Source organism: Rattus norvegicus, chromosome 9, assembly GCF_021556685.1.
Source record: "Rattus norvegicus strain SHRSP/BbbUtx chromosome 9, alternate assembly SHRSP_T2T, whole genome shotgun sequence".
Classification (NCBI taxonomy): domain Eukaryota; kingdom Metazoa; phylum Chordata; class Mammalia; order Rodentia; family Muridae; genus Rattus; species Rattus norvegicus.
The window spans coordinates 88,012,092-88,026,969 of NC_141542.1; the positions used below are offsets into that span (position 1 = coordinate 88,012,092).

Sequence of the window (14,878 nt, forward strand, 5' to 3'; positions counted from 1 at the left end):
TTCTGGATTGACTCACCTTTTAACCTCTTCGTGGAGCTGCTTTTTGGTCCAGTGAGGGACTTTGATGGAACCATATAAGAGAAGGTGCTCCTTGGTGGTGAGATAACTGAATAAGACATCATGTTGCATGCAGACCCCCATGTTTTTCCGAACAGTATTCAGATCTGTCTTGATATCTTTCCCATAGACAAAAATGGTACCTGCCGTGGCACCAAACAGCCCGGTCAGCATGGAGCTGGAAAGGAGGATGTGATAAATTAGGAATGGACCAATCACTCAAGCCAGACAGAAAGACTAGGCATAATTCACGTGCCAGCAAGGGGGTGGGAAGAACATCTCTTTAGTGAAGTCAAGCTGTGGGGAAAAAAGACAATAAGAGGAAATGAAAAAAATGAAACTGACTTTTAGTTGTTTACGGTGCTGTGTGAATGCTACATGATAGAGGTGGTGGTGATAATGCTAAAACTGAGGGTGCTTTCTAGTTGAAGGTACGCTCTCTTTTTGAACATACCATGCTTCCTTGAAATCCTATTTATATACTGGCGAATATCCAATTTATGTCTCTGGACCGAATCCTATCATTTGCACCCAGATGTGTGCTATGAATCTACCAGAAGATGCTGCATCTTCATATGATGCCTTTATGGTAAGATGCCCATGATACTGTGCTGTATCTTCCATTCGCTAATAAACTCCCATAGTGCTTGCACAAAACTATATTTCCTTTTTCTTCCTTCCTTCCTCCTTCCTTCCTTCCTTCCTTTCTTCCTTCTTTTTGTTGGGAAGGTTCCAAAATATATATATTTTAAATGGAGGTCAAAAATTAACACGTGACTTTAATGCGTCAAATCCATTTAATAACGACATTAAGTCAGGCATAGCAAACATGCGCCTCTAGTCTAGTTTACTTTGGAGACAAAAGTGAATGTCAGAAGTCACATCTGCATCTTTGTCTCTTGGTCACCTAACTCTACCAACATCTGCTACCACCAGGGGGCAGCAGCCATCACCTCACCGCATGCCTGCTTCTTGATCCTCCTACCTCTCTGGTCTTCTCAGTGCCATTCTCTGTATTATGGCCAACATATGTCTACCTAGAAAACTGTCAACACTTTTCGAGTAGTAAGTTGGACAGTTATTTCAAAATCATCTCCTCCCCCTCAGAACATGATCCACAAAAGGTCTAGAGAAGGGACCAGATTTCCTACCAGTCTTTCACAGTCCTAAGTCATGAATCAAGGTAATATGCAATTTCCTCATGACATCCATTGAAATACAAACAACATGTTTTTTCCCTCATATTTAAGGGTTTATATCTAGACCAATAAAATAGGGCATTCTTATCTGAAGTTATAGCCTCATCAAACACCTTCTCTATTGCTTTTCTCCCCAGCCTCTTATTTCCTATTAGAAAATTCACTTTATAAGTGTTCCCTTCTAGAACCCAACCCTGGCTTTTAGCAGGTTATACAAATAAGAGGCTGCGTGTTTACTCTTACCACAACCTTCACTTGTCTCCAGTTATTTAGAAAAATATATTGTGCCAGCATTTGAGTAGTTCCTGAGTCTACTCAAGATGATTAAACACAGAATGTGGATGAAGTGAGACATGTCCTTAAGGGCTTGGGTTTAACAGCATCTTAACACGGGTGGCACATGCGTGCTGGCGGAGCCCTGGAGGCTCAGCGTCAAAGCAAACACGCAAACAATAGAATGACCTGAGAATCCTGGGATCCCAATCCTCCCTTTATCAGGATGGTCAGTAGACAGAAAGAACAGCTGTGCACTGCTCTTGACCTTGACTGTGTGTGATGCTGGTGGTTCTGTGTTTCTCCACAAATCAAGGCTAACGCTTCCTGTGACAGGGCAGATGGTATGCTGTGTTCATGCTAGGGTGTGCAAACACAGACTCATCCCTGGCCTGGGTAGAAATACAAATAAAGAGGGACAAGCTGATTAATGTAGCCGTACACATCCCAGACCAGGGATAAGCCAGAGAGCACATGCAGTCTGAACAGAATGGCACTAGTGAACCCTACCAACAGCTCCTGTCTCAACAGGTAACTCTGGGTTGCAGAAGGCTCTATGCTTGGCAGTGATTCTCAACCTGTGGGTCTCCGCTCCTTTGGGGGTTCACACCAGATAATCCTGCATATAAAATATTTACATCGCAATTCATAATGGTAGCAAAATTACAGTTATGAAGTAGCAATGAAATAATTTTATGGTTGGGAGGAACTGTGTGAGAGGTTGCAGCATTAGGAAGGTGGAGAAGCACTGATCTAAGACATGCCAAGCACACTTACTTGTTATGTGGAAATTATACTGAACTAAACATCTTAAGACACATAGGGGAAGACAGCACTAAATGCAGCAAATGAACCTATCCCATGCTGGCCTAAGATTTAGAGCTCATGGTTTGGAATCTGTGGTTTAGATTTCATTTCATTCGCGGAGAAGCTGAACCATCCATAGGACGTAATAGCGCTGCTTTCTTCTCAGTTTAAACCCTTAGTTTATAAAAAGCCATTGTTCATTAATAATATCCTCCTCTGACATTTAGTTGAAAACTAACATACATTGTTGTGGTTTTGCCAGCTCCATTTGGTCCCAGCAATGATGTGATGTGCCCTTCGTAGAAGTTCAGGTTGAGGTTATCAACAGCTGTTTTTGAGCCATAGCTCTTGGTGACCCCATGAAGGGCAACTCCAACTTGGAGATCTTTAGGTTCAGGTTCAATGTTGGAGGGAAACGCACAGTCAGGACCTAGAGAGGAAGGAGAGGAGTTGTAAGCTCATAAGTAAGTAATAGAGCTGGCTTAGACTTTACTTTAAAAACTAAACATTATATAAATATAATCTTTAAGTTTAAAGAGTTCAGGGGCAACTAATTTACTATATTCTCTAGCTTCCTTCTGACCTGCTTACAGAATGAGCAGGACTACAAAACCACATTCTCTAGGGTTTATTATATCAGCCTTCTCTGTCAGAAGAAGCATTTCCCGAATGCAGTATCATGTTTATGGTCTCTTTTTTTTTTCTCCCCAACAGATCTTAAATATTCAAAAGATAACCCAGAAGGGTTGTTCTCTGATTGGGAAGGATGTTATCACTTTATGAAATAAATGTTTCCAAGTTGTGCTTTTACAGTAAGACAGTTTTCTTGGACCGGTGGCTTACAGAATCCAGCTAATTTTCCCATCTACAGCTTCTTCAGGAATCACCAGGCCACCGCTTGCAGGGGGATCTTTAATTTATAGAGACGATGGCACTCGCCCTGAGTACAGTGCGGGTTTTGTGCTCTTTGTCTCACGTTAGCTGTGGGTTATACTGCATGACCCAGTTTTGTTTCTTGGTCACTCCTATGACTGGCAGCAGATGGCTAGAGTAGGGGATGCGGACTGTGGGCAAGGAAGAACATTTTTCTCTACGTGAGTCTAACTGGACCACAAAGGGATCTACAGGTTTGCTTAATTAGCAACATATGCTTACCAACTGAGCTAATGAGCCCAGAAGAAGGCACAATTCAGTCCCTGTAAGAATGTAAACACATATGTGTAGACATACTCACCCATAACTAAAGGGTTGATAATTTTAGCATTTAGGAAAATGTAGCCAAACCCACTACTTATGTGATTTTAATGTCATTTCTGTTGTAATGACACAAGCTGTTGACCTACTTGTCTTATTGGCAGAAGGGTTTGTGCTCTGCATCATGATGTTAGTAAACATTAGGCCATTGCTTTTCTCATGCTTCACCTCGGCGCATCCAAATCGCTCTTTCCAGTAAGAAGGAAGGACAGGAAAATACCATGGAGCTGCCATGCCGTATGTCCCTGTAATGAGAACACATAGGAAGAGCGATTACTACCTAAACAATGAAACGCTGGATGGTTCGGAAATGACTTCATTTTGTAGAATACTACATAACGTCAAAGGGTGAGTTCCGCTCACAGAGTAAAGCCAAAAGGATCCTCTCTTTTAAAAAGCAGTGTCAGTGAACAACAGTTATAAAATTTGCCCATTTGAAGAGTGCAGTTGGATTATTTTTGTTCATTTACAAATGCAGGCATCACCACCATGGTCCAGTGTTAAACTAATTCTGTATCCCCACAGCATTTTCACAGGATTCCTTTCCATATACCCTGGTCCTACCTCAAGTCCCACACTAGCACTGGTATGCTTTCTGTCTCAAGACAGTCATTTTTTAATAAACATTTTGTGCAAATGAAAGCACAATGTATTCATCCATCCACTGAAAATGTACACATATCAAGAATACTTCGAGGGAAAACACCTAAACGTGTTAGAAAGAATAACTGCTTGACATCCAGAGTGGGAGGCCAGTCTATGTTATAGAGTGCATTTCATTATCCATAAATTAAGAGACTTAGGTTTTATCTTATCGGTGTATCAAGCTTCTATTTGGAAAGACTGGTTGGACCTGACACTACCACATGATTTTGAATTTACCTTGTCTTTAAAAGGACAGTGATACAAGAGACACAGCAACAAATTTAATCTGAACAATTTGGTCAATTCATGGTTTTATTATACCATTTCAGAGGTTTTGGAGGGCCAGTCAACTATTAGCTCATGTGTATTAGCTGACTGACAGCCATGACGAGAAACATCTGTGCAGGTTCCTACCTGGGAAAACATTCCTGACGTACCAAGCAATAAAGAAATAAATGAAAGAGTCTGCTAGGATTAGACAGCACAGCCAGCCGAATGAGGTGGTATCATCCTGGACAGGGGATTTGTACATATTTTCCCATTGAAGACCTGGAAATTGAACACAGATGTTTATTCTTCCTTGGCACCCATCACAGTTAGAGATAAAGCCCCATTTTAAAGAAATCAAACGTACCAATGCCTTGTTCTTCATACCGGGCAATATATTGACTTGCATAGCTGAATGCTGTTGGGGACAGCAGGCTCTAAGAAGAAAATGAACAGTGGTGATAGAACAGCAGATTTCACTTGGAAGGTCTCAAAATGCTTAACATGTTAGACACATAGGAAAAGTAGATGCTCACTCTCTACGTCTATTTTAAAATACTGATGTTCCTTGCCAAAAATACTACAATGAGAGAGAGAGAGAGAAAGGGGGGGGGGAACAGAGAGACAGAGGGAGAGAGACAGAGACAGAGAGAACGAGGAAATACTTGGAGAATGCCTTTTAACAATCCAAAATATATGTTTAAGCTTATTAAATATTGTTCAGAAATTTATAAGGTAGGAAATTACAGAGTAATAGAGTGTGAAGACTCAAATTAAATGATATCAGGGCCAGAAAATGTTCCTAAATTTATTTCAGGTGATAGAGTTTTGAATGAGAATATACTAAAATATTTATTGGTTGAATATTTGATAATAACTACAAATTATAAATTTAAGTTTTGTTTAAACCTAGAGCAGTCAGGGTTGAATTAAGGTTATTCATCAAGCTCTATGTCTTTGAACAGAAAAGCCTTAATATGACAGGAAATGTTCTGCTTTTTGAATTTTAAATTCAGTCATCTTAGTTCTCAATTTAGTGCTTCTGGACTAGGAAAAAGCAGAGAAGAATCCACATTTGAGCATAGACTATCAATGCCTTCATCACTATTCCTGCTGGTTGTGTGTTCCTCATGAAAACTATGATGGCTTTTTATTCATGAGAATGGTTCTAACACAAGAGGTTCTGAGATGTTTAAGGATTCGAACCAGAGAAGTCGGAATTCTTAGTGATCTCTAAAATGTGGCAGGTAATATTTTAACTGTTCAAGAACCAGAGCCTAACAGCATCACTAATGGTTCTAGAAGCTGTGGGGTTAGGGAAGGGGTGTTTCCTTTCAGAGTAGATGGCAATTAGAAAAGTCGTTAGAAGAGTTAAGTTTATTTTGCTATTGCATTATATTTTAATTATATAAGTGATCTTTCAACTGGAGTGTACTCATGAACTAAAGGAGGGAGGTATTTATATCGCACAAGGGTGCACTCCAACAGTTGGCTTACCATGAATACTTTAATAACATAGCTCAACTCATCCTCAACCGTAACCAGAACAATAAATGGGAAAAAGGCGATGACGTAGATGAGGCTTCCAATCAGAGCTGCAATGTTGGTGTTGTTGAAGAAGACACTGATGAGATAGCTCATGGCAATCACTGAGAAGCTGTAGTCCGAAAAGTACAGGAACAAAATGAAGCCATTTGTCTTGGGAAGAATATTGCCGAACTTGAGGATCACAATGAGGATCACAATGGTGACCAGTAAGAATCCGATACTCTCTATAAGCCAGGCAAAGAAATGGCTGCAGGAGTTCACGCCCATCATCTTCATGTACTGGAAGAAGGAGGAAGAGTTAGATGCTTCTTTGTCTGATACCCAAGTAGTGATTACTTCTGTATCGTGACAAAGTGTCCAAGAGTCTTACATGGGACTCATTTGAATAATTTATGAGAATTCTCTTGGATTGCTAAGACTTTTTGTATCAGCTCCTCTTGGATTTTATGTTCCCAAAGTGGCATCCCAACATAGACAATGATTTTATCAGAGATGACCCTTCTCACTAATAAAAACACACACTTCTAGGACCAGTGAGGTAGCTCAGTAGACAGAGGCTCTTGACTGAAGACCTGGTGAGTTGGATTCTATACCAGCATCTTAGAAGACGATAAGAAGGACCAACTCTTGAAAGCTGTCTTCTGACCTCAACAATGTGTGTCTGCTTGGTGTCTTTCTCTGTTTCTCTGTCTCTCTCCCAGAAAATAAATCAGTAGTGAGCACTTGCTTAGTTGCAGAGGTCCCGAGTTCAATTCCTAGCAATACACACCCTTGAGCATGCGCTCGTGCACACACACACACACCATATATGCACACACATACCTCTGTATGTACAGTACAGTGTTAGCTTTGAAACGGGTGTCTAGCTGACTTCCCTAGATTAAACCCTAGATTAAATTGATTTAGATGAGGATTTCAAATTTATGGTGTCTCCTCTATTATTTTACAGCATGAACTTGACATTTGCTTAGGTATAAATATTTCAGTCTGGTTTAAAAGCCGCACATAGTTTAACTTCAAATAGGGATTGGAATAATAAAAGTCTATATATTTTTAATAAGCCTTAATGAACAATATAACTATTGCTTCTGTTTCTCTATTTCATGAGAGAAACACAGAAGATTAAGATTCTTATTACTCAAAATGTGGCGGTTTGAAGGATGATCTTTTGCCTTTTCTGATAACCTCCTCATCCCTAACATCAGTGGACAGCCTGTGTCAGTCTTGGCTTTTTTTTTTTTTTTTTTTTTTTACAAAAAGGCGTTCATACACCCATGAACTGAGGTATGCGATAGGTCCATTTCTCAGCTAATATTCTTTTCTGAGTCAGTAATATCCCTAGGGCCAAGATATTCCACTGGAGACCTTCTACCTGAAAAAGATCTGCTTTTACACAAATGCAAAGGAGTCTTGTCCATGACCCCCCCTTCAACCTCAGTAATCTTAAATTTGGTACAAGAAGAGCACTGAGGAAACCAGGACATTCTAGCTTCCAGTTATAACAATTTATGGTTAATATTAAGCTTATAAATCTAATGTCCCATTTTGAAATAATAAAATACATGTTCCGCTAACAGCTTTATCGTCCAATGTTTTTATAGAATAAATATTTTTTAATCTCTCTCTTAATACTGTATAGAAAGACAACAACAACAATATAATAATGCACTGGGTATTTTATTCTATGTAGCAGACATTACCTTCTGGGTTTCTTTCAACTTATCACATTTGATAACTCTGCTTGCTCTTGTTACCATGGAGACAGTGCCTGCCAACAGTCTAAGCAGTGGGCCTTAAGCTAATCACCACTGAGAAAAAGCCAGGAACTTCCTCTCTCAACTTCGTCCTCTCCCCTCACCTTCTTCTATGCCTCCTCCTTGGCTCCATCCTCTCTGCAAAGAAGAGCCCGTCTATGTTTCCAAAGGAAGAGGAAGAGGAAGTTAAATGTTTCCAAAGGAAGAGGAAGAGGAAGTTAAATGTTTCCAAAGGAAGAGGAAGAGGAAGAAATGTTTCCAAAGGAAGAGGAAGTCAACGCGAAGAAGTTGCATTAAGCAAAGATTTACTGCGGAAAGTTCCCCGTAATTGCAAGATTTGTTTTCCTTGAAAACAAACTTACATTTTGATTTTTCTAACAGGAAGCAAAGCTCACTGATTTTACTCCAGAAATTCTCACCACATTTCTCACCCAGTTTAAGAAAATTATTTGTGTCGGTTTTGATGTCTCGACTTCAGAGATACTTATCAATCCCAGTGTGATTCTGACATGCAGACTCTTTTGATCTGCCTGGGTATTATTTGCATTTTGAGATTTAATTATTTAATGGAGGCTTGAACATAACTAATTGGAACACACATAACTAAACTATTTAATCTTATTGGCTCATAAAACAACGACAACAATGACAAGAGAGAAAAAACCTCCCCTCCACCTGCAATCTGAATACGAGTAAGAAACATGTTGCTACCTTTCTAAAGAGAATATCACATATGTAAGCTACACTGACACCATGAAATGAAGGGTACATTTTATATTAAATATGCTTTTCTCTCCTGGTGCCCAGCAGGCCCAATTGAAAGTCTTTATGTTTCTAGAATATTCTCTATCTGTAAACTAATTAAAAGATAATATGGCAAGCCTCACAACTAACAATGAAGGTGCCTATCACAATAATTAGGAGTCGTTTAAACCCAAGATGTGATTCTGGTTGCTAAGAGCTGATAAAACTCTGAGACTGGTCATTTCACTTTCCACAGAAACGGGCTGAGCCGGGTTCTCTCTGAGGTAATCACAGCGGACACTCTAGCATGAAAGTTCGATGCAGAACTTGAGGATTTCACGCCACAAGGACCAGCTGTATTCATAACAAGAAAGAGCCCTGAGAGCACACAAGTCATTCATAAATCATCCGGAATTGCTGCCAACTTCCTGATAGCAAAGAAGACCAAAGACATGGGTGGAAGATGGCCTCAGAGAGTGGACGGCTGCTCTTCCTTGATGCCATTGGTTCTCCCTCAGTGTGGCAGATGTCAGGTGCCGGCTTTGCAATCAAAGAGTCACTTGTCCCTAGCCTCCCTAACCTGCCAGTGCAATTCATCAATATCCGATAACCGGAAAAGCCCGGCACACAGCGGTCAAAGCTGGCCCAGTTTACAGCAGTCACTCAGAAAGAGGTTCCAGAAGATTTTGTGAGAACACGTTGCTACACTCCTGAGAGGCTTCTGCTTAGAGACTAATGCTGATATGAGAAGGGAAGTCACAAATATTCACGATTTGTCACCATAGGCCAAGCACGAAGTCATGAGGAATAATGACATCTTTCATTTAAATTTTTGAAATTAATTTTGACAATAGATTTTTAAATTTTTTTGTAAGATTAAGAAGAACGTGAGTATTATCGGGAATGTTCCACATTCCTGCAGGAAGGAAAGGGGCATGTTATGAAAGCGTAGAAAAGGTGTTTGCTGTGAAGCAGCCCCGTGGCCTGAAGACTCTGTTCTACCTCATAGATAACTTGGGTTGCCTGTCTGAACTGAAGGGAAACTCCAAAATTCTCTCTCTAGTTGTACATAAAGTCCCAACAATGGATTCTTGGAGCAACCTGATCCAATTAGCTCTGAACACACACACACACACACACACACACACACACACACACACACACTCTCACACATGCACACACACTCACACACACTCTCACACACGCAGACACACTCACACACTCACACACACATACACACACACTCTCTCACACATGCACACACACTCACACACACTCTCACACGCAGACACACTCACACACTCACACACACACATGCTCTCACACACATACACACACACTCTCTCAGACATGCACACACACTCACACACACTCTCACACACACGCAGACACAATCACACACACACACACACACTCTCTCTCTCTCTCTCATACACACACACACTATTTAAAAATAATTTTTTTTTTTAGCCAGATGTGTCACATGCCTTTAAGCCCAGAACTTGTGAGGCAGAGGCAGGCAGATCTCAGTCTGGTCTACACAGTGAGTTCCGGGACAGTCAGGGATACACAATAAAACCCTGTCTCAAAACTAAAAATTTTTCTGTTATAAAATTAATATTTTTATAGCTGTAGTATTTTAATTGTTAAAAGCACAGAATGTAGAATGAAACTCACAAAGGGTATTTTAAAAAGCATTTTAAGACTCAGTTTCAAAAATAGACTTATTGGTTATTAATATTTGTGCTATTTTCAAAGTTAAGGAGATTTCTCAGAGGCACATCATGACAGGGTCAAATATTAATAACTTCATTGAGATACAGCTAAATAGGTTTTCTTGCCCCATTTTTAAAAGTAATTATAGAAGGCAAGAAGTACAATGCTGTGGGTTTCTTTTTAACCTTCGTGTTTTAATTTGAGTGGAAAAGAAGTAGTCTATGGGCACTTTCATACTTTAACTGAATATAAAATGATGGCATTAACAAGTAATTTCAAGTTTCTGGTAACCAAAGAGATTGGCCATCACCACTCTCGAAACATCTTAAAATTCTGCACCACTGAAGGAAAGCAGCTACGGCTTTGAAAAGAGTTGTGTGAAAGTCAAGACAGTCCTACTGAGGACCATGATGACTAACACGGTCTTCAGCAGCTCACCTCTCACTGCCTGGGCACAGAGCCTCCTCATCTTTGAAAAGGAGGAGGTAGCCATGACCTGAGGGCAGTGGAGAAGCCAACCTGGGGACAGTAGGGACATTCCATCTGTGTTGCACCATGTACCAACTCATTTCACAACTATGCTGTATTCCTTTGAGTCTAGGACACGGTTGTTTTAAAGATGTGACATTAATTGGCATGTAGCCCCCAAAAGAAAAATTACTGCTAAGTTATGACACCATATTAACTATATCCTGATGTCACAGGCTTTTAAGGGGGAGGGGGCAGTAACTTAGCACTGATAGTAAGAAGTAACAGAGAAGTAACATAGAGCGTCCCCTCTGTTCTGAGACATGTCCATTCTGTAAATACTACACAGACTGATGTCTAGACAAAAGAGAGAGACTGAGTTTAGGGACTAGGCTCAAGTGAGGACGTTCCAAAGCCTCATGCTGGAATTCCAAGATCTCTGAACTCCCCACCCCCCATCCCCAAGGTAACTTTGACCCTGTTGTCATGTGGTTAGAACTTGAAAGTGGATGCCTCCTAAGTGAAGGCACAGAACTAACACATAGAAATAGTTCACTGTTAAAAATACGCCTTTCATCTCTTCTGCTGAGAGAGGACTGCATTATGCTCCAACATTTCCGGGGACATACAACGGATGCATTCAAACAGCATTATGTCCTCCCGTAAAACAATGTGGTGAGCGTGACATATGCAGATGTGTACACGAGTACGCACTGACACACATGCACAAGCGCGTTTGTTGTTTTTATCACGAGTATCATATTTCAGGTAGGTATCTGTTTTGAAGTAGAAAACAGCTCAGTGTCTACCACAGTTTTCTACTTCAAAGTCGCCCTTTAATCTTTAAAGACCCACTTTTGAGGCTCAGGAACCTGAGACATAGAAGATAGAAAAGACCATGCAACCCAATTAAAGTTTGAGGTGTGAATCAGGCTTTTAGATGGTTATTAGAAAATCATGGCATTCAGACCAGAAGACAGTGAGGCTTAAATCAATTTATGAGACATTTAGCAAATTGTAACTGAAAGATAAAGGAGACGCAAGGTATACTGGAAAGGGAATTTATTCTTTAAAAGCAAAATTTACCTCATGCCTGCATCCACATCTGTGTCTGTACCTACTAGGGGCTTGCTTGGTTGCCCTTCCAGCCGTCATTCTTCCTCGATAGTGTCGGTAGTATTTAAACTTCATTAGAGCCTATATCTTATAGGTAATTTACTCTGGAAAAATTATTGTGAGGTGCATAACTATATTTTATTTTATTCAATATTATTCTGATTTTGACTTCTCAGAAGGACTCATTAAATGCCTTTTGTGTTGCTTTTTTGAGAAAACCAAGTAAGGACTGCCTGTGATCTGTAAAATGTTTGCCTTTCTCATTTGCAAGAATGTGGGCTATGCTGTCTGAGTCTGAATAGGCATGATAAAAGTCACAGCAATTAGCTGTTCTATGACTAGGACATATTCCCAACAGGAGAAGATTCTCAACATACCTCGTGGAGCCGAAGGTCCTTCTCATAGACGAGCTTTTTAACAAAGGCAGCTATGAATACAACCCAGGCGACCATAAGCACAATCGGAAGGGAATAGGAGACACTGGTGAGGAAGCTGTGAAACAGAAGAGAAGATCCAGTCATCAAAATAAGTGCCGCCTTACAGACTGCAGCGTGCAAGAAGTGAACACCCCCGTGTGCGGAATTACATTCCCATTAGGGAGCTCAGAGTAACTGTTAACACAGCCTCACCATTTATGAAGTAGGAAGCTGATTTAACAGTGGCTATCTCTTTTTTTTGGGGGGTAGTACAAGAGTGAAGACATAGCTCTGGGGGGAGATAGAGAAAAATTGTCACTTTGTTTAAATTACACTTGAGTATGTCCTGGTTGGGAAAATCATTATTCAGCTATAATTACAACACTCAAAACTTTTCTTATCCGAATGGCAGATTCAAAATTAGATGATTGGCAATCCAATCTAAAAGTGACAGTGTCCGGAGTGACTGTATTAATCTTTAAGGAAGTTTGTAATTATAATTAAACTAAAAGTTCCTGAATCAAATGATATGAAATCCAGAATATTTTATTTAAAATCCAAAGAAGTCAGATTCTTTAAAGGCATTTCAAATGGTGTTGAAATGTCTCTCTCTCTCTCTCTCTCTCTCTCTCTCTCTGTCTCTCTCTCTCTCCCTCCCTTTCCATATATATATGTATATGTATATGTATGTGTATGTGTATGTGTATGTGTATGTGTATGTGTATGTGTATATGTATATGTATATGTATATGTATATGTATATGTATATGTATATGTATATGTATATGTATATGTATTGGCAGTATGTTGTACTAGAGGGACCTTGGAAAGTCCATCAACCCTACATGTATTTCCGAGCAGTTGGTCATAACGCTTTGGTGTTATTTGATGTTTCTCTGAGAAGACCATAGAGCAGAAACACTTAAACCTTCCTAAAAAACCTGCTCACTTACTACGTACGCACAGGCCAGGAGTTTGCTTTTGAACAATTTCCCTGGAGCTGGTGGTGGTAATAACCAGGAAGGCATGGCTCTGACAATCACAACCCTTTAATGGGCAGAGGCAAAGGTGGATGCTCTTTGTGAAGTTCCACATCAATCTCTTTAGCCTCTTGGGCTGCCCAGAAGTCTTTATGTAGAGAAAGGTCCCAAGACCATTCTTACACACTCGAGAAAAAGGCAAATATTAATGGACCATGAGGTCACTATCACTTGATATCACGGTACTGTGCAGAAGTGTATCACTACTGAAGAGATGGGAAACTAGCATATAATTTGCTTCCTGGGGGAGATGTTTGTAATAGAACATTTGTTCAATGAATTTTGCCTCAGACCAGGTTTATTCTTAAGTCAGTTTCTGGATAGACAATTAGGTAAGGGCTCCCATTAGTTAATGACAATGCTCTCATAATGTTTCTTCCAAATAATGCTGCGTTTTAGGTTTAGTCTAGTACTGGGAAAAATGCAGATACTGTCATCAGATGGGTGTACATCTCAGTCAAGTGAGGTATTGAATTTCCTTATTATCTGAAAACTATGGACGATGATACTGCTTCCATTTAACTGACAGAGTGCAGTGGTCAATCAAATAAAATAACATACTGGGAAGAATTTTGTATATTGCAGAGAGTTTACATTACATACAAGGTCTTTTGTTCACTCTCACAGAGCATGCAATGTCCTGGTGCCTCTATTCTTTAAGGAAATAGTCAGGCAAAATCTGCTTTCGGCTCTAAACATATGGTAAAGGCGTGGTGAATGTCTTCCCTTTGTTGGACACGTCAAGGAGGAAGGGAGTTCTCTAAAGGGTGTTTGACCACTAGCCATCCCACTCACTTGTCTTTCATGAAGCAGGGATAGGGAACCGCTTGAACCTGGACGGCGACTTCCTGGGAGTTCCTTCCCGTTTGTAACTCAATGATGGCTCTTTCAATACTATCCTGCAAATAAATGAAGGCCCGGCCGTAGATCTGGTTATGTGATGGAGAATTGTGTGGCCCCGGGGCCCAAATCTTTGTTCTTATGCTCCTTGTGGTCTGCGCCGTCTTCAGACTCATGCGGATGGTATATCTCACGATAGGAGGAAGGGAGACTCTTTCAGAGTCAAAGCCTCTGTGTGAACTTCCGTTAGATGGAAGCTTAAAAATGACACCTAAAAGGAAAACAGCAACAGCAGCACAAAAGTTACTTCCTAGGCAGCGTTACTCACTGGTCAGAGGGTGTAACTTAGGGAGCAGACAACTGAGTTAGCAGTGGGACGGTGCGTTCAGGCTCTTTGTTTAGCCGGATGGTTTCTAAGAGGGGTCCACGTCAAGGTTCAAAGCTGGAGTTAAGAATATCCTCACAAAGTGACAGAGTAAATATATCACCGCAAGCCACTCATTTAAATTGCCAAGCAATATTTTAAATGGATAATCTTGACTGATAACGAGGCTAGCCTTAGCTTCACCCTTTAATTGCATGACGCTTTCTACTCTGAATTGTTTTCCTCAGTGAAGTGAGATATTTGTTGAAGGGCTCTTGTGCTTGGACAATGCAGTCGGTTGAAGGATCTCATTATACTAATGTCAGAAGGGGGCGACGGGCTTCAGACTATTTTTTGTGTTCTGGACAGA

The 14,878-nt window shown here is 40.4% G+C and overlaps 1 protein-coding gene across 2 annotated transcripts in view; it reads right to left on the reverse strand.

Moving 5' to 3' along the window:
* Abca12 (ATP binding cassette subfamily A member 12) overlaps positions 1 to 14,878 on the reverse strand; it is a 172,841-nt gene that overhangs the window by 40,536 nt on the left and 117,427 nt on the right. Inside the window, 8 exon segments of one of the 2 annotated variants that reach the window (NM_001427691.1) lie at positions 17 to 235; positions 2,580 to 2,766; positions 3,680 to 3,835; positions 4,650 to 4,784; positions 4,870 to 4,939; positions 6,000 to 6,329; positions 12,226 to 12,340; positions 14,100 to 14,415. In NM_001427691.1, the coding sequence (NP_001414620.1) occupies positions 17 to 235; positions 2,580 to 2,766; positions 3,680 to 3,835; positions 4,650 to 4,784; positions 4,870 to 4,939; positions 6,000 to 6,329; positions 12,226 to 12,340; positions 14,100 to 14,415 (1,528 nt within the window). 2 annotated transcript variants of the gene reach the window in all.